This window comes from Talpa europaea (assembly GCF_964194135.1).
Source record: "Talpa europaea genome assembly, chromosome: 7".
Taxonomy (NCBI): domain Eukaryota; kingdom Metazoa; phylum Chordata; class Mammalia; order Eulipotyphla; family Talpidae; genus Talpa; species Talpa europaea.
The window spans coordinates 85901895-85922424 of record NC_140074.1 but is presented as its reverse complement, the minus strand read 5'-3'; the positions used below and the strand labels follow the sequence as shown (position 1 = coordinate 85922424).

The 20530-nt window shown below is 40.5% G+C and overlaps 1 protein-coding gene across 2 annotated transcripts in view; it reads right to left on the bottom strand.

Moving 5' to 3' along the window:
* The window catches only part of VPS53 (VPS53 subunit of GARP complex), a gene marked incomplete at both ends in the record, with an annotated part of 136436 nt that overhangs the window by 21281 nt on the left and 94625 nt on the right, over positions 1-20530 (bottom strand). For both annotated transcript variants that reach the window (XM_084237193.1, XM_084237194.1), the window contains 4 exons: positions 5614-5692; positions 6574-6656; positions 12401-12548; positions 14764-15006. In XM_084237193.1, coding sequence (XP_084093319.1) covers positions 5614-5692; positions 6574-6656; positions 12401-12548; positions 14764-15006 — 553 coding nt within the window. The remainder of the gene's footprint in view (positions 1-5613; positions 5693-6573; positions 6657-12400; positions 12549-14763; positions 15007-20530) is intronic.

Sequence of the window (20530 nt, the reverse complement as noted above, 5' to 3'; positions counted from 1 at the left end):
AAATAGATCTACATTTTAATGACTGAGGAAAATGAGAACAGATTTGAGGACTGTTTGAGCTATTTCAAAATGTCTTTGGGGAATAGTTATGCAGTCTCCCAAATTAGTACATGTTCACAATCCTGAGACCTAATAGAAATTACATGCCAAACTGTATGAAAATGTAATTTGTTCAGTTTCTTCTTTCTGCTTTATTCTAAAACTACCATTAATGGGCAAAAGTTGCATGTGTTTGATTTTGGACAGAGACTTAAGATTCTTTCAACCTAGTGATGTGAGTATCCTTAGAAGAAAGGGCACAGTGGAGAGGACTAGGGTACTAATGACATCTTTTAAAGAAACCATAACTTTTCTCTTTTTAATCCACTAGTGAGCCCATAATTAGACATACTAATTCCTAAAGACTTACAGAATTCACATTCAAAAGACAGAACCTTCATATTTCTATAAAACACTTCACACACCTATCTTTTCAAGAATCAGGAGACTTGGTTTTATTTCTGTCTTCACTATTAGAAAGCTATGTGACTTTGGGTACATTATGAAAAAGAAAACTATGACCCAAGAATGACAATTCATCAGTTTTCAAGGAGAATATGCAAAGCAGACTGGAATACTGGGTTGGCTGTTTAACTGTATCAGATCAAGAAAGGCTGAAGAACATTACCTAATAGGATGACTAGGAATGTCTGAAGAGCTCACAATCAAGTAAGGACAATACTCAATGTGAGCGTAGCAGCATGGGGGCAGTGACTTACTGTTCATTGGCTTTTAGGCAAGTTACTTAAGCTGATTTTGCCTCACTTTCCACATTTGCCAAAAGTACTTACTTTTACTATGTATGTATGGTGTGGTACGAAGCTTTAGAGAGACCTGAGTATGAATCCTGGCCTGCCACAGGCTAGCTAAGAGATCTTGGGCAAGTAACTTCTCTGAGATTCAGTTCCCGTATCTGTGCAAGGCAGATGGTGAGAACATAAACACCTGTACACTTACTGTCAGAATTAATTGAGGTAATGCATTTGGGTGCTGATTCCTAGTATGTGCTCCATAAATAACAACTTACTGTCAACTCACAGAGCTCATCTAAGAAAATTGCAATATGGGAGGGGAAAGTGATCTGAAAGATAATTCTGACATAACCTGTCAGCAACACTACTATAATCTCAAAGTTATAGCGAAGTTCTCATCATCACTTCCCCTACTTGGGCCTGGCCTGTTTAAGTTTCCGTAGATTTTTCTACCTCACTTTGCCACTCTGCATTTTCCTCTCCTATTCCAGCAGCAGGGTTCTTGCTTACGCCCAGGGGAGCCAAATAGCTGGATGCTTTAATTCTGATTTTTCTTCCAGGATGCTACCTGTTAAAGTAAGAAGCCCTACTACTAAGTACCATCAGGGAGCATCCTATCATCTTCAAAAGCACTTGTCATGGAAAGGAATGAAGAACTAAAGGTGCTGCCCCATGGATAAACATTGAAAACATTAGGTGAAGTGAAGAAAATATGGGATAAAAGACCATATGTTATATGATTCCATTTATGTGAAATGTCCAAAATAGGCAAATTCAGGAGACAGAAAGTGAAGTAATGATTGTCAAGGAAATGGTTGAGTGACTGTTAATGAATATAGGGCTTTACTCTGGTTTGATGAAAATGTTCTGGAATTAGAAGGGACGGTGGCTACATGGGCTTGTAAATTTACTAAAGACCACTGAATAATACATTTTCATAATACACTTTGAATTTTGTCGTATGTGAATGATACTTTATTTTTAAAAAAGGCAATAGACATTTGAACTGGATCATAAAGGGATGTGTTCACTGGGTAGACAGTAGGAAGAGAATTCTAGGAAGAAAGAAAAGAATGAGAGATGGTATGGAAGTCACAAAAAAGTAACACACTCAGGGAAGTGAAAGTAGTGTAGAGGCTGGAATATAAGTACACACACAGGAATGGTGGGATGAACAAGACGTGACAGACAGAGAATGACAACCCCATATGCTAACCAAGGAAGGGGTCACAGGGTGTCTTCAATGAGAACGAGGTCTCTCCCAGGGGAATGACATCACTGCCTGTTCAACCCGTCATGTCAAAGAAGCTTCTTTCCATTAACGCAGAATCACCTCACAAGTCCTGTCCACTTTGGCAAGCCCAACACTCATTTTCTCACCATTTATAAAATACACTTATTTATAGCATCAGTTATTCTAAATATTCTCTTCACCAGAATGTAACTCCTTGAAGGCAATTCTGTTTCCAATCTTGTATAAGTATAAATATGGAATACCCTGTGGAATTCCAAAAATGTGTGATGAGATTGACAATTCTGTCAAAAAGTCTGTGTTGACAGACTCCTGGCTTCAAAAACTTTTGTTCATATTGTCACTCTGTTTGGAATGCCCTCCAAATCAAATACTTGTTGAACACCTTTCCATCCTTTCTGGTCTATTTCAAAGGCCATTTCCTTGTGAAAGCTGTGCTCGCCTCCCCATGTAGATAAGAACTTTCTCTTTGCAAGAAATGCAAATGGCCAACAGGCATATGAAAAAAATGTTCAACATCACTTGTAATCAGGGAAATGCAGATCAAAACCACAATGAGATACCACCTTACACAAGTAAGAATAGTACATATTAAAAAAACTTGCAATAACAAATGTTGGTGAGGATGTGGAGAAAAAGGAACTCTCTTACACTGCTGGTGGGAATGCAAATTGGTCCAACCACTATGGAAAGATGCATGGAGGTTCTCAAACTGCTAAAAATGGAGCTTTCATATGCTCCAACAATTCCACTCCTAGGGATCTACCCAAGGACACAAAAACATTAATTCAAAAGGACACCTGCACCCCTATGTTTATTGCAGCACTATTTACAATCTTCTTGATTGGATCAAGAAGATGTGGTACATATACACCATGGAATATTACTCAGCAACCAAAAACGATAAACTCATGCCATTCACAGCAACATGGATGGAGCTGGAAGGGATCATGCTCAGTGAAATAAGCCAGAAAGAAAAGGAAAAATACCAATGGTTTCACTTATAGGAGGAATGTAGGGGATCCAAATAAGGGTTTGGGGGAAAATAAGTAATTATAATAAAGTAAAAATCAAAATCAACAGGCAACTATAAACCAGAGTCCCTGCGGGGGGAAGGAGAGAGTTGGATCAAAATGGGGGGTGGGAAGAGGACAAGGGACTATGGTGATGGTACATGGGTGAACTGGTGGTGGGAATTCCATGGATACGATACCCGAGGTAATAACGCATACATTGTATAAAAATGAAGAATGTTGTAAAAAATATATAAAATAAAAAAAAAAACCTTTCTCTTTGCAAAGGATGTATATTGTACTTTTCTTAGGTACCTCTTTCCTCATATTTTATGTTACATTATTTGGGCATTCCTCTCATGTCATACACAGCCCTTGCCCTACACCTTCTGGAATCTAAGCATCTTGGATCTATGTCTTTCCTGGCCTTGCAACTTCTGGCACTGTGCTGGGTAGAATCTGAAGTGAACTGTTCAAATAGCAGCAAAAATGACAGAATCAGAGATAGAAATAAAACAAAAGGTCTTTAAAATTCTAGAAGAAACTACACAAAACAGGATGCAGGCACAAATAACAGAGTATATGTTGAATCAATTTGTGACCGCTTGCTTGGCTTGTTTATATCTGGTCATTTTTATCACATGGATTTCATTTTGCTAGAACTCCAGAAGACTCAGACAAAGAGTAATGGCCTCCCAGCTGCTGCGTTCCCAAGTCTGTGGTTTTCCTATGATATAAACAAAAGATCCTGGAGGTATGGTCTCTGTTAATATTTGCTGGTTAGGGTCTGGGGGAGAAATGGGTAGTGGGGTTGCAGGGGGATTTGAGAGAAACCCACCTCACAAACTGACATTTCATATAAGCAACACCTGGAGTGTTAACCTCCTTCCAACTGTTATTCTACTGAAAAAAAAAAAACCTACTCTTCCTTTGGTAAATGTAAATTTTTTTTTCCACCAGCTGCATTCCAGTCTAAAGTGTGTGGCAGTTAGGAGAAATGGCAGCTGGAACAGATCATATTCAGGATGCAGTGAACATTCACCAGCAGCTAGGGGATAATCAGAGCCCACAAAACGAATCTTCAGAGCCATGTTCCTTTATGAAAGTGGATTCACTTCCATTTGCCTGCTCAGAGTGTTCTGCCTGTAAACACAGAATACTGGAAATACGTTTCCGTATCGGGCTGGTGAAAAGGATCAGCCTTTTGAATAAAGACTGAGACATCAGCTATTCAAGACTCCCCACTTAGCTTCTAAAACTCTTAAGCTTTAGTATTAGTCCTATTTTGTTAAATATTTACAATCTACTACAAATCCAAATTCAGACCAAATGTCTGCTTACACAACCTTGTGACATGCCTGCTCCTCCTGATGAGAGGGAAAGAGAACTCAACATTCATTGGCACCAGGCCAGTCTCTTCCTCGAGTTTGATCCTCACAACAACTCTGGGAGGCAGGTACCTCTTTCACATGATGAGGTAACTTGGGTCCAGGGAGGTTAAGTCATTTGCTCAATAGCAACCCCGAAAAAAAGTAGAAGAGTTTTGTCTGTCTGAACTCAAAGCCAGTGTTCTTTCAATTGTACTCTGCTACTGGTCAGCATATGCTAGAGAAGTTCTGTCTCCTGAATTTGTCAGAATGCTAAAAGAGTGTATGACTGTAGGCACTGGAAAACATTTTTTGTAAAGTGCCAGATAGCAAATATTTTAAGTTTTGTGAGCCGTAAGGTCTCTGTTGCCATTACTTACTTTTGCTATTAAAACACAAAGGCAACCATAGATTATATATAAATGAATGAGCATGGCTGTGCTCCAATAAAGCTGTATTTATGAAACCAGGCAGTGGGCCAAATTTGATCCACAGGGTGTAGGTTGCCTACTGCTGCTATAAAAGGTTCCAGAGTGGGCAGCTTTGTTTAATTTGGCTTAGATATCAATAAAGAACCCCCTATTTCCAAAGTAATTAATCAACAAACACAAGAGTCCTTATATTCTATATTGTCTATGCATTTAAGGAATTTACACTCTTTTGGAAAGAAAAGACATGGGCACATAAAAGTCAAATAGCAACACAAGGTAGCACGTGGTAAATGCCAAAAGGAGGGACGTGAGGACCAAAAACTGACCGATGGACTGCCATGATATTAGAAAACCAGAGTCCACAACCTGATCAGTGGCCCTAGGGCTCAGAAAAAGCTGGAAAAACTTCCCAGCGGGGCAAAAATGAAGATGAGTCAGAAGTTACAGCCATAAGCACTAACAAAAACATCCCTTCTGGTGAGACCACATTAAGGTTTTCAGCATGTGTCAGATGCTGATCAAAGACAACATTTCCTCTAGACTTAAGTGACACATCTGCTCCCTGTCTCATTCTCAAAGGACAAGCAACTGTCCTAAGTTGCCAGATAAACTGAGCCCGTTAGGAAACTCCCAGAGGTCCCACAGGTCTCCTCCTACTCAACACTTTCAGCTCTGAAGAACGTGAATAAGTCATAGGCAGGGCCTGAGAAAAACCGAGACTTTTGGAAGTCTAGAAGGAAGCCACTTGTGAAATCTTACCTTGCTCATGGCAGTCAGAGCAGGGTCACAGGCAGCATCCAGATCCTGAACCAACAACTGGATGCTACTAGAGATGACACTGCAAATCAGACAAATTACCATGGTCACGACTTTAAAAGAAAAATAGACTTTTCAAAATAATTTTTTAAATAACCAAATGTTTTTTGTATAAAAATTAAGATTCACCATTTCATCAGAAAAGCTTGAGTTTCATTTTAAAAGGGAATTAATGCCAACGAGGAGCATTCCTTTCTTTACTCCTGCCATGTGCCATGTGTCCCCCCTCAGTTAGGACAAAAAATTCCCAAGCTAGTCTCCCTAATCACCAGGCCAGGATTCCTCTTAGCGTCCTTCTCCGAAAGTAACTGCCCAAAATATTCAAAGCAGAGCTTGTGGGATAGTGGGCAGTTAAGAAAAGAGGAAATGACCTAGGAAGAGAATTTTAATTTTTCTGGAATTAGAGGTTGATATGATTAGTCTACTCAATCTCACTGAAAGACCGTAACAAGAACACTGGTACCCGGGGGGGCAGGGGGGAACTATTTCAAGAAGGTATTACATACAGTTTGAACTCCTTGGATGGACACACCTTGCCCACAAACACAACACAACACAACACACACACATACACACACGGCTAAAATTAGACTGCCAATATTTTACATTCTAAACAGTGATCCCCTGTGGATCTAGAGGAGCAGATAGGAGGCCTTGGGCCTGACCCTTCTGCAGGGATAGCCACGTAAAGTTAACATAAGCTGAAAATGACTGCATCTGAAAAGGCAGAATAGAGGCAGTAGAACCAATTTCTAAAACTTTTTCTTAGTGGTGAGTGGAGAACAAGCATGGTTCAACAGAAGGCCCGAGAAACCTCTTAGGTTCTATAGACACCTAAAGTAAGACCTGCGCTTCAGGAAGGATAAACGGCAGGTCTTGAGCAGATATGTGCATGGTACATACGTGCTAAACGTGTCCATTTCTCCAGTCAGATTGATTCGTTCAATCAGACTTACATCCACTTTTTCTTTGAGTTTTTCTTCTAGCTATTAGAAAATGAGAGAAAAGCATGTTTTAATGATTATCTAAGAGAATACCATGATACGCAAGAATACTTCACATCTAATGAGTTCAGGTTCAAACCTAGGCACTTCCATGCATTGACCTAAGGGAAGAGTCTATTATTATCCTCATTTTACAGATGAGAAAATGGAAGAATGATCTACCCAAGACAGCAAGTGGTAGGGCCGGGAATCAAACTTCCTCCAGAACCTATGTCTTTTAGCACCAGGTTACACTTTCTACTTCCTATTCTTGAAAACCCCCTGCTCACCCTCCTATCCATCTTCCTTGCTTTGCTACCTCCCCCTACCTCCCAACCCGCCTATGCTCCTCACTTGGCAGTTTCTTTCTCAACTCTCAGGTATCTGGCTTCAGCATCACCTCCTCAGGGAGGCCCTCCTTGACCACTCTACTTTAGTAACTTCCTGCTAACCACTGCAACATATTTCCTTCCTACCACTTGCTACATAATTGAAGTTACATCTTGGCTTATTTATTATATGGCTCCCCCATTAGTTTGTAATTCCAGGAGTTAAAGCTATCTTTTGTTCACCATTGTTAATTATCATCAAACATAGGGCCTGCCAAGATAGTTAGTGCTTAATCGAGATCTTTTAAAGAATGAATGGAACACCCTATGCAAATAAAATGTTACAATCAACTATGTTTTTTTTAAGTTTCTTTTTCCAATTCTTTACTGTATGGATTCTGAAAGTCTTTTTAGTTCTTCCCTCCATTTCTTTTCACCAACCCCTCAACTTCCTTGCAATTTTTTTGAGGGAATTAGGTTGTTTGCCTTATAAAATTTCCCATAGTTTGAATCTTCTTGATTGTACCCACAAGGTATTAACATGTTCTTCTATGCCTTCTGTGTTTTTCTATTCCTATACACTGTAATTTGATTTAGAAGTCTGCTCAAATTCAGGTTTTTCTTTTTTTAGAAAACTACTTCATGATGGTGTTGGGTACTTCTATCAGGAGACAAGTGATGTTTGGTTGTCTTTCTTGTTATAACATCAGCAACCACTGATGGTCAATGCCCAGATCCATTATTCCATCAGAGAGTATAGATGAATGATATTCTACTTCTTTCTTTTCTTCTTCATTTATTAGTTAAATTTCAGCTATAAAGATATCATTGCAAATTATCTGGTTATTCTGAAGTGCTAGTCAGATAGGGAAGGCAGGCTAAGACCCTTCCCTTTGTTTACCAGTATTTAATTCATACCAGGGCTTCCTTTGTATCTTCAAAGGTAAAAAATTAAATTTTAACAAAACTTAAACATATTTGATGTTTTCAATCAACCATACTTCATTTTCTCACTGATGTTTATATATCCATCTTTGATCAGTAGCGCTTATTCAGATTGGTTTCTGTATTAGTTTCATAGGGCTGCCATAACCAATTATGCAAACTTGGTGAAGAGAGAAATTTATATTGTCTTACAGTTCTTGAGACTAGAAGTGCTTTTTTATGAAGATTCTGAGGGAGAAGCTATTCCACGTCTCTCTTCCACCTTCTGGTGGTTGCTGGCCATCCTTGGTATTCCTTAGTCTATAGATTCATTATTCTACTCTCTGCCTACATCTTTACCAGGACTACTTCTCTCTGTCTCTGTGTGTCAAATTTCCCTCTTCGTTCTCAGGACACCAGCCATTGGATTTATGGCTCACTTTAAATACAGGATGATTTCATCTTGAGATCCTTAGCTAATCACATCTTCAAAGACCAGATTTCCAAGTAAGGTCACATTCACAGGTACTGGGAGTAAGGACTTGGACATATCTTTCTTTTTTTAAATAAAAAGATTTATTTATTTTTGCATAGAACAATTGGGGTGTAGGCCAGAGGTGCAGGGGGTGAGAGGATTCATCAGAGACAGAGTGGGGAGCAGAACAGGTGGATCTACTGAAATATACTGCTGAGGGGGAACAGTGGGCAAGACAAAAGAGGTCTGCTGTACCAAGTGTGTCACCTCCCTGGCCAGGAATCGAATTTAGGCTGTAGTGGTGATAGTGCTGAGACTTAACCCCTAGGCCATCAAGGAGGCCACCTTGGACTTATCTTTTCTGTACAACAAACCTATTATAGCTCCCAAGTCTTTCTGAAATGAGTCTAATAGTCTTCAATACTTTTCGTGCATTATGTGTGATAGTTTGTTCCAAAGGTCATCCTGTACCTTCGCAGGACAGCCAAGGAGCTCCCAGGCCAGATCTATCAGAAGTAGCCAAACCTTCTGATTTGGAGAAAAAGACAAGCACTGAACATTGCTATTCATCAACCCATCTCTGAATGAATCCCCTCAGCTAAGACTTAACAGAGTAGAAAATTAGGAAGGTGAGAAGTTGGTACTTGAATTTCTTTGGGGCTTCAAGAAGAAACGGGGGCAGGAGGATTAATTTTAAACATTATGTCTAAAGACCTGGATTTGTCATTTCTCCAGAAATCTCTGGTTCCTTTTAGTGGAAAATGGTATGTAGAGATCACAGTATAGGTGCTATAAATATATTTACTGTCATAAACAGTAAAATTAATTTTTATTAAGCAACAAAAAATTGACTGCATCAATCATGAGTCATCAAATGGTCTCTGATCTACTAAAACTTCTAAAACTTCCAAGTAATGCAAAACAGATGTCTCTTATAGGATTACTTATAAAAGCAGCATAAATAATTATCAGGGATACTGTTAAATACTTTATGGTATAGTCCCTTAGTGAAATATATTATCATAAGGATGATGCTAATAAAGATATTATAGCAACAAGAAAAATGCTAATGCTATGGTGTTAATAACAACAAAAGGATATAAAAGTATGTCAAGATTATAGCATTTAAAACTATGCCCATGAAAAACCACTGAAGGAAAATACTACCAATTGCTAATACGACTATTTGAGGATGATGGAATTAAGAGTCATTACTTTTATAGGTTTTCGGGTTTTTTTTTTTTTTTTTGTATCATGGCTGTTTTACTTTTAAGATACTATAATTATTTGTATGTCTTTCTCTTTCCACACACAGAAAATAGTTGAGTATATTAAATCTATAAAAATAAACAATTCTGGGATTCCTGCCTTAGAGGGCCTCACAGATAGTACCATCTTGGCCTTGGGATGCACGGGGGTGAATGGATTGCAGTCTTTGACTCCAAAGTCAAATGTTTCTAGATCATTCTGAAACTGAGCAAATCTGGGGGAAAAGGGTGCCTGGATGGTCCTCACCAATACTGCAGACACAACTCAAATACAGACACCAGGAGAAACAATGATTATTTATTAAAAGGGTTTATTAAAAGGGAGTGAGGAACAGAGAGCTTAGAGAGCGAGTGAGCAAGCATGTGGAAGATGGTGGCTGACTGCTGAGCAGAGGCTGAAGGACAAGTCCAACTGCATTGTAGAATATGATGGCCAGCCCCCCAGTGAGAGCCTGCAGTTGGCCACACATGTGGAAGAGAAAGCGACAGTGTACAAATCAAAAGTTAGAGCCCAGGGTCTGGACATATGGAAACAGCCAGCAGACATCAGAAGCAGCACCAGTATTGCAGGAGGCATTGCCACCAGGGGGAGGAGCACTCTCCAAGACCTGCGCCCACTTCCTCACACCAGACGCCTTAGACTACAGTTTCCAATACACTGTGAACCAGATTTCCTGAATGGGGCTGCTGGGAAGGAGGAAAGAGTGTGGTGGGCATGGTGTGAAGAACAGAGGTCACAAAGGCAGGCAGCTCCTGGTTTTTTTGTTCTTGGAAGCTCTAGCACTTTTGGCAGACAGGCTCCTCAGAGACAAAGGCAACTGCTATCTTAACCTCATGGTAGATAATCCAGCTTGGATGGTACATTGTGAATTTCTGGTCTATCCTTCTGTCTGAGCTGAGTGGGCACTGGCCTTCTTGCTGGTATATACCTGGGATTCATTCTGACAGTCTGCTTTCAGGTCTCAGCCATCCTGCTTTGACCAGGCCTCTTTGGCTGAGCAATTTCAAAGTTTGATCAGAAATTTGTATTTTAAAATCCTTCTCTCCCCTACTCTTCTTTTTTCTCTATTAAAAATATTTTGAGCATATTAAAAGTCTGATTTCTTTGCTTTATGCACACGGGTAAAAAGAACACTTAGAATGCACAACATGGGTTTTTTTCCCTTTAAACGTTCTGCTTCTGACTAGGAATGAGACTCTCAGTAACACCAGGACCAGATATGGGCAATAGGGAAAAGGCAGATCAGAAAGCAGTGACCAAAGGTCAAACCAACATCATCATTCAAAAGAGTAAGACTATCGACTATTCCCATTTTTAAATCCTTCATGGCCACTCTGGCTCTGTCTTGGTTCCCAGCCGCCCTTGTTCAGGAAGTCAAGGGGCAGAGTGGGCATTTCTGACCCTCTAGCGGTTGGTGCATGGCAGTGAAGTTTGGGGGGCTACAGGGAGAGAACTCCAGACCATGACTGGTCCTAACCAGGGCCAGTGAGTTGGAGCTGGATACTTCTTCAAGTGTGCCAAGGAACTCACCCAGGATGACATGGGCTCCTGCCACACTGAGGGCTTTAGCTGTGTGCTGGAGGTACTTCAGCTGTGAGGTGTATGTGCAGCTTTGCAGCACCCACACAAGCACCCAGCAGCACACCTTCACTAGGAGCCACAGTGCATGTGGCCCAGTCACCCAGATGAGGTGTGGTCACATAGGCGAGGCATTGGGGCTGGCCTCAGTGGCCAGGGACTGCTGGTGCTGGTGTGACTGCTCCTCAAGATCACCAGATGCCTTGGACTGCAGCTCTGGATATGCCAAGTCACTGGTGGTGACCACTGGTGGTGGTGTGGAGAGCTCCTCTTACAGTTCACTGTGCTACTCAAAAGTGACCACATTTCCAAGCAAAGCACACTACTGTCTCTACCTCTGGCAGACTTAATCTCAACTGTGTTTTGGAGAAACACTCTTATTTGGCCTCCTGTATTTTTGCTCTAGCTCACAGCACCTCTGAGTTGTAATGTCTGAATTATAATTTATAACTGTCTTCCTATGATCTAGACATGTGTAAATAATATATCTAAATGGGGGGAAGAGAACTTTGCAATTATTTTCTTTCTTCTGGCCTTAGGTGAATTCCAGACCAAATGTGAAACGGAACTTCTAATCCCACATCTGAGGCTGAATGGAAAATTCTTCTGGGTCTTCCTTCTGCTAATGGGGAGATCCAGTAGAAGCATCATCCTTTCCTGCTTCACAGTTCCTGAACGTCAGCATCCAAACAATGGTTATTTGTTTAGGCAGATTGAGAACGCTATGTAAATTTCAGGAGACACATAAAAGCCCAAAGGATTTTTGCTTAGTCTATTAACACCTCTGAGAATGGAATAACTGGTTGTGATTCATCATCACCAAAGGCTGGGTCCTGGTACCATTAAGTTTGTTATTTGCTTTTTTTCTTATGGGAGACGGTGCCATTAACCTACTTTCAAGAGGGCCATGCCCTCTGCGTGGTTTACACAACTCCAGGGAGGAGACAGTCACACTTTTTAGCCCAGTCTCCCTTTAACAAGGCCCTTCTAGACCATGGCTGCCTGGGTCATCTTCTGGTTGGACAGCAAGTTTTCTTATGTGGAAGGTCAAATGGTCTCCCTAAAGTAGAATATGGCCTTCCTTATTAGGGTCCATATTTTTACCAACTGGTCCAGGTGGCCCAGATGGATCAAGAAAAGGAGGAGGTGAGTGGGCAGCCAGGGCAGCTCACCTGCTGGGTAGTGGCCAGACAGTACTCTGCTGTGCTTAGGATGCTGCAGATGAGGCAGAGTTCCTCAAGAGTGAACTTGGCCACTTCTGAGCCCTCCTTTTCCTTGAGGAGGCTGCTGATGGTCAGTCCTCCACTGCTGCTTGTGGTTCTGAAGGAACAGGAACTAGTCAGGTTGGAACTTCCCATATGCTTCCTAAGTTAGAAACTGCTCATCTTAAGACAAAGAAAAGGGGGAAGGAAAGGCTGGATATCGTCCAAACACATTTATATATAATCGGTCCTTTTCCTATTGACCTTACCTTGACTATCATTTGTTTAAATTCTCTGACCATCAGAAATTGGAAGACACAATCCAACAGAGAGCCAGTAATCAGTCATATTAATATGATGACGCTGATATTCAGAGAAGGCTGCTGAGAGGCCTCTCTGCTGAGTTTGGAATTTCCTGATATGTAGAGCTCACTGAGGATTATCTGTAGCACAAAAGCTAGCTCCCCAAGTGTTTCAGTTGAGAAAATTCTGCAGGGAAATTTGCATGACCTGCTTGTTGAGGGTTACAGAATGGATATTAAGACACAGTTCCTGCCCAAAGTCCTGGTTGCCTCAAGAAACCAAAAGCATTTCATCTTCCTACTTATCTGTGTGTTCCCAAAACTACGGTTACAAAATTTCCTACTGCTCACCTGTGAGATTCTAAATTTTTCACAAAAGACAGAATACAATGACATTTATCTTAAAAATGAAAGAGAAATTTCTCCTATTAAAAAATGACCTTAAAACTGCCTAGTTTTACTGGTAATCAAAAAATTGAAAACATCTTCCCTTCCAGAGGTTAAACAGATGTAAGGAAATTGGCACTCTCTTACATTATGGGTTGGGAGCATTAAATTGTGAAGGTATATTAATTTCTGAAGGTATATTTCAGGAACTCAAAAAAATGTGTAGACCATTTGACCTTGTAGTTCTGTTCAAGGATGCATTTCTGATTGTTATTTTATTATTTATTTAAAGATTTATTTATTTATTTATTTATTTATTTATTTATTTATTTATGCAAGCACTGGGTACAGTCAGAAGCATGGGAGGGTGAGAGAATTCACCAGAGCGGGGAACAGAACAGGCAGACTGACGAAATACACTGCTTGAGGGGAGCAGCGAGCACAGCAGGAGGTCTGTTGCACTATGTGGGACCCTTGCAGGTGGCCAGGGATCGAACTGGCGCCACAGAGGCAGTGGGCAGCTTCACAGCCCAGCGCTCAACACTGGGCCACCAGGGGAGGCCCTGATTGTTATTTTAAAAATACCAAAATAGTGACTCCAACATTAATGGTTGATTAAGAGAATGACCCCACAAACAAAGAAAAGCACACACATCATATGTAAATATATAAAAAATAGAATAATATACAACATAAAGTCAAAGTTGTTTTCTTTGAGAGGTGAAGTTATGGGTGATTTTTATTTTCTACTTTGGTGCTTTTCTGTGTTTTTTAAACTATAGTGAACTTGTATAATTTTGATAATCAGAATAAAAGTTATGGGAAAATGTTCAATATTTTTATCATGGTCAAAGAAATTCTTACTAGTCCAACATGTGTTCCTTCAAATATCTCATAGAGCATAGGAATTTTATTTTATTTCCTCCAAATAAGTAGAACTTCCATAAACGACACATTTTATGACAACAAAAACTAATTCTGGAGTTACTGAATTTAGCTATGGGAATGATCTGAAATTCCTAAATTCAGAAGCATTACTTTAGATCATATTATAATCCAAAAAAATTATGTAGCTAACATCTCTAAAACTCTAACTGAACAATCCACATTGTTCAAATAATAAGCAATATAACAACAGTCTAATGCCCCAGAACACTATAGTGGCGTCACATAGTTAGAAGCTGTGCTATGCAACATCTTCCTTCCCAGATCCCACCACATCTTTATCATTAGACACCATCCAGCATGGATATGAGACAACTCTGGAGCTTAATCAGTCCAAGGAAAAGCAGACTCATACACTCATTGAACAGGGTTTGAATGAAATTGCCCATGCTGTTTAATAGTTATTTCCACCACCACACTTTTTTGGCCAAGTACCCCTTGTTGAATCTATGCAAATTCAATACACATATCATGGGGCTGACTCATGAGAGTCTACTGTGGTAAGACCTAACCCACGCTGGCAGTTAGTATGGACACTTCCCAAACAGTCTTGATCAGCTGTAAAATCCCGCCCAAGAGGAAACAGTCTCAGACCCAGCAGTTCAGTAAACAACTTCAGAGTGGATTTACTGACAGATTCCCATATTGGCATTTTTAGACTCCTACTTCACCACTCAGACCAGAAAGAAGAGTACTTACTTGGGCAGGTTGCCAGAGAGGATTTTCCAGGCATATTCTCGGAGGTACTTCTGGAAAATGGTGGTCAGAGCAATCATTGGCTCCCCGGTGCTAAGTTGTGAACACTGTACCATGCACTTCTTATAGTAGACAAAGAGGTCGGCACAGCTGGGGAGCACAGCACCCCCTTCATCAGTGTTGGGCTTAGGTGGCCCCTGGGCTTTGAAATCTGTCACAAACCGATCTATCAGTTCGCCAAGGTTTCTAGAAAGCAGAAAAACTGTTATTTTATATTTTATAGCCATATTATTTTATTTCAAGAAAGCTAAGCAAATGTTTTCATTTGTAATGTATTTAAATAACTCCTATGAGTAATCATGCCTATTGCTTTTCACATTTAAAATTGGACCCATTTTTTTTATCAATATTACTATTAACCCCACCATCATCCCATAATACTATCAGTAATAAAATTTGGCATTTGTGAGCTGCCATATACTTTTCTTTTTTTTATTATAAATTTTATTTTTATATTCCCCATACAATTGCAACCCCCTTATTTTGACCCCAATTCCTCCCCTCCCCAACCCTCACCCCCCATAAAATGTCTCTGGTTCATAGTTGTTTGTTGATTTTGATTTTTACTTTCTTATAGTTATTCTTTTCCCTGGTCCCTTATTTAAGTTTTCTAGATTCCTGCTATGAGTGAGACCATCCAGTATTTTTCTTTTTCTTTCTGGCTCATTTCGCTGACATGATCCCTTCCAGCGCCATCCATGTTGCTGCAAATTGCATGTGTTTATCTTTTTTGAATGCTGAGTAATATTCCATGGTATATATGTACCACATCTTCTTGATCCAGTCATCTATTTTTGGGCATTTGGGTTGTTTCCAAAGCTTAGCTATTGTAAATAGTGCTGCTATAAACATAGGGGTGCAGATGCTCTTTGGAATTGATGTTTCTGTGTCCTTTGGGTAAATACCTAGGAGTGGAATTGCTGGATCATATGGAAGCTCTATGTTTAGTAGGTCCAGAAATCTCCACACAGCTCTCCATAGTGGTTGGACCAGTTTGCACTCCCACCAGCAGTGCAAGAGAGTTCGTTTTTCTCCACAACCTCGCCAACATTTGTTGTTGCTAGTTTTTTTTAATGCCATATACTTTCCAAGGCATTTTATGCTTGCATTTGACTCCAAGTCCCTGTGAGGGAGTTAAGGTATTACTGGTCCCCTAAGAGATGGAAAAATTAAGACGTAGCAGTTTTGTTACATGATTTAGTGGCACAGCTGAGCTTGAATCCATCATTTAAGTGCATTCACTGGTTCTACTATCACATTAGTACCACTCCTCTTCTCCACAAAGAAAACCCTAACTAATAACAATAATGGTCATTTTTCTGAACACTTAAACAACATGCCAGGCACTATGTTGGTGCTCTATAGGCATCATTTCATTGTGATTCAATTAATCTTCACAATAACCTTATGAAGTGAGCACTATTCCTATGCTGATTTTCAAATAGCAAGGTGCAGAAAAGTTAAGGACCTCGTCCAAGGTCATATAGCAGGAGAGTGGGGGAACCAAGATTCAAACCAAGCAGCCTCACTCCAAATCTTATGCTTTTAACCACTCTACTCTATTACTTTCTAGAACACGAAAGATTATGCCAGTAGATAAACATGATTAAATGTGCCCATGAGCTGGATAGCTACACAGAGAGAGACTAAGGAAATACTCTAAGCCGCTTCTTCCATAGTGCAGTTTTTGTTAAAACTCCCAGAGCCAAAGGTGTAAAAAATCACATAAGAAAGGGTTTGAGCAGCCTTAGGCTTGCTCCTGGCCATGATGGTGATGAGAGTTGCAATTTTTCTCCCACTTCCAGTTCAAACATCACTGAATTTGCCTCAGTCACCAATGGAGTCATTACCTGTTAGAATCCAACAGGGCTGTATTAATTGTTCCCTGCACAGCTGTGTGGTATGAGAAATGCAAGGGGTCCTCATCCCCTTGACATTTAGCATCTTTATAGATGCTAAGGCTACAGGAATCCAGCTGTGCTTTTAAAATATATTTATATAACAGTCAGGGAGAAAAAGACAAGAGCCACACACAGCATTAATTAACAGGAATAGGAGAAAATTGACTTTTTACTCAAGAGTTTTTGTTATGGAAAGTTTATTATATACAGATGTAGCCACTCTGCCCTCAAAGAACTTCAGGCCTAGGCTGGGTCTTTGCATGTGGTGAAGGTCGGAAAGGAGGGAAGGAACTCATTAGTAATTAAGAGTTCCAGGGTCGCCACAACCACTCCTCACCATTGCATCTTGCCTCGCTTTTCCATTTAATCTCCCACATCCCCTCCTCAGTGACCCACTTCAGCTCAAGTCAGACTCACTTCAGCTGCTCCCTTGTTCCAGCTCCTCCCCCAACTGCCTGAAGGCCTCCCCTGGCCAACATGCTCTCTACCACCTCTCCACTGATCCTTAAGACCAGCTCAGGCTGTATTCAGAAAAGTCCTACTCACACCGGCCCTCTCTCTCAATATGAACTTCTGTGTCTCAAAGATACAGACCCTTGATTATTTATTTTTTTTTAACATTTTTGATGTCAAATATTCAAGAAACCTGCAATATTCTCCCCGCTTGGGACTTCAGCAGGCAGTGCTCATCAATAATGGCTCTTTTTCACTAATCTTTGCATTTCAGAATGGTCCTTGAGACTGTACTCATGTGATAAGATGTGATATACGATAAGATGAAGGTGGTACAAAAGATGAATGCTGCATGTTGTATAGCAGCATAAACATATGCATAGGATTAGGTGTTTCATGTATATTATCATAAGCTCCCTGAAAGTAGGGATGTTTGTCCCACTTCTGCTCCCTACAGGTCCGTTTCGCAAGCTGATCTGTGAAGCTAATTTCCCAGTGATGTTGGTGTCTAATACATAGTCAGCTGAGCAACCTCCACACTTTGTTCTGAAGGGATTTGAATGGAAGGGTGGTAAGGTGGAGGTGGGCAGGAACTAGTAGAGAGAGCATTTAACAAAGGCAAAAGGTTCCACTTGAGTCTTCATATGAGAGATTCTAAGTCCGAATCTGCAGTACCAACCCAAACAGGGGCCAGAGCGCACAAGTGTTTTTACTTTAATCACTCATCTAATTCCCCTAGAAGCTGAAGTCACGACACTTAACTACCATTTCAGAGCTAATCCAATGAATGAGATTATAAAATTAAGAGAATGTAAAGAAAATTTTCACTTAGGAAAAAAAAATCTCTAAAGATTTTCTATATTCTGTAGACTGTCTACTGGGGTATTTTTGACATTGATCTCTGGTGTGGAGGAGAAATAAACAGGTCAGGGTAACCATCCCACCTCCCCCTCTTTATATCGGCACATATAAGACATCAGAAAATGAGCAATCAACATTTCAAGAATAAAGAGTAAAAGTTATTGGGTGCCTCCCTGGTGGTGCAAGACCTATGAAGGTATCCGTAGCCACTGCAGTACAAGTTCGATCCCCAGCCAGGGAGATACACACATGGCGCAGCAACCTTCTCCTGACTTGTCCACTGCTCCCCTCAGCAGTGCATTTCAGTCAATCTGCCTGTTCTGTTCCCCGCTCTGTCTCTGGTGAATCCTCTCACACACACTACACACACACACCCCTCTGGCCTGTACCCCAGTTCTTATATGCATAAATAAATCTTTAAAAAAAAAAAGAGTAAAAGTTATCCCAATGGGGATGGGTAAGGTTCATTAGATTGAATACATAATTCAAATACTGATTGAGCACTTAGTACATGTCAAGCTCTGTGGATGGTATATATAAGATACAAGTAAGAGCAATCAAACCAAACCATAACAAACCCAAAATAAGGTTATCACTTCTTCCAGGCACCAAATACTATGCTGAGTTCTGACAGGATCTTCTTGTAGAACTACTGGAGAAAAAGATGTGTGGCTTAATGACCTGCTGACAGAAATCACAAGGAGGTGCCTATCACTCCTAAGGCAATTCCAATTAAGATTCACAAAGAGCCAAGCCGTGATCAACGTCCTGTGCAGGTAAAGCAGACAGTACTTGCCCACCAGACACTTTGACCTATTTGGGAAGACAAGACCTACATGCTTATAATAATTAGATTTCAAGATAGCAACAACATGATAATTTTGCAGAATAGACAATATTAACAATTAGGTTCAGACATAGGAAAGAATAGAGGAGACTAGAAAGTTTCACAGCAGGTTCAAGTGAGAGAATAAAGGCGTGGAGTGAGGAGTGAGCACAGGATTGGTAAAGAAGACAAGATGGTGACACAGGCCTTAGTGATCTCTTTGTAGGCTTGATTCCAAAGAACAAAGAAACAACAGCAAAAATAAACAAATGAGGCTACACCAAACTAAAGTTTCTGTGAAGCACAACAAACCATCATTAAACCTGCAAATCCATATATCTGACAAAGCATTAATACCCCAAATATAATGAATTAATACAACTCAACAACAACGACAACAAAAAACAAAGAACATGATTTTTAAGAAAGGGCAGAAGATCGAAATAGGCATTTCTTCAAGGAAGACAAAAGGATGGCCAATAGGCCCATGGAAAGATGTTTGTCATCACTTATTCTCAGAGAAACGCAAAATCGAAACCACAAAATCTCACACCTCTTACAATGGCTAGTAACAAAAAGACGATGGCCAACAAATGCTAGAGAGCCTATACAGAAGAGGGAACCGTAGTGTGCTGTTGGTGGGAATGCAAATTGGTGCAGCCACCATGGAAAATAGTATGGAAAGTTAAGAATAGAAACACCAAGTGAGGGCCTCCCTGGTGGCACAGGTTAAAGTCTCAGCATTATCAAGCTATTGACAGCCACAGCAGCATGAATTCCATTCCTGGTCAGGGAGCTAACCCACATGGTGCAGCAGACCTCTCCTGTCTCACCTGCTGCTCCCCTCAGCAGTGTACTTCAGTAGATCTGCCTGTCTCTGGTGAATCCTCTCATCCCCCGCAACTCTGGCCTGCACCCCGTTATTTTTTTAAAGATTTATTTATTTATTTATACAAGAATCGGGGTACAGGCCAGATGCACGGGAGGGTGAGAGGATTCACCAGAGACAGATTGGGGAACAGAACAGGCAGACTGATGAAATACACTGCTGAGGGGAGCAGCGGGTGTGACAGGAGAGGTCTGCTGTGCCATGTGGGACCCTCGCCCGTTGGCCGGGATTGAACCGGCGCTGCAGAGGCTACGGACAGCTTCACAGCGCGCGCTCAACCGCCTGAGCCACCAGGGGAGGCCCTACACCCCAGTTCTTGTATGCATAAATAAATCTTTTTTTTTTAAACAAGAAACACCAAATGATTCAACTATTCTACTTCTGGATATTTATCAAAAGAATACAAAAACACTAATCCAAAAAAATATGTGCACCCCTATGTTCACTGCAGCATTATTTATAATAGTCAAAATACGGAAACAACCTAAGTGTTTGTCATCAGATAAATGGATTAAAAAAAGAGGAAATCTTGTCATTTGTGACAACATGAATGGACCTACAGGGGATTATGTTAGGTGAAATAAGTCAGATGGAAAAAGACATATCATAATGCTTTCACTCATATATGGAAGATACAAAAACCAAGCAAATGAACAAACTCATAGGTTCAGAGAACAGATTGGTGGTTCCCCCAGAGGGTAGGAGGTTCAGAGGTGGGTGGGTGAAATTGATAACAGGATCAATGGTGTGGTGGAGGATGGCAACTAGAAATCAGTGATG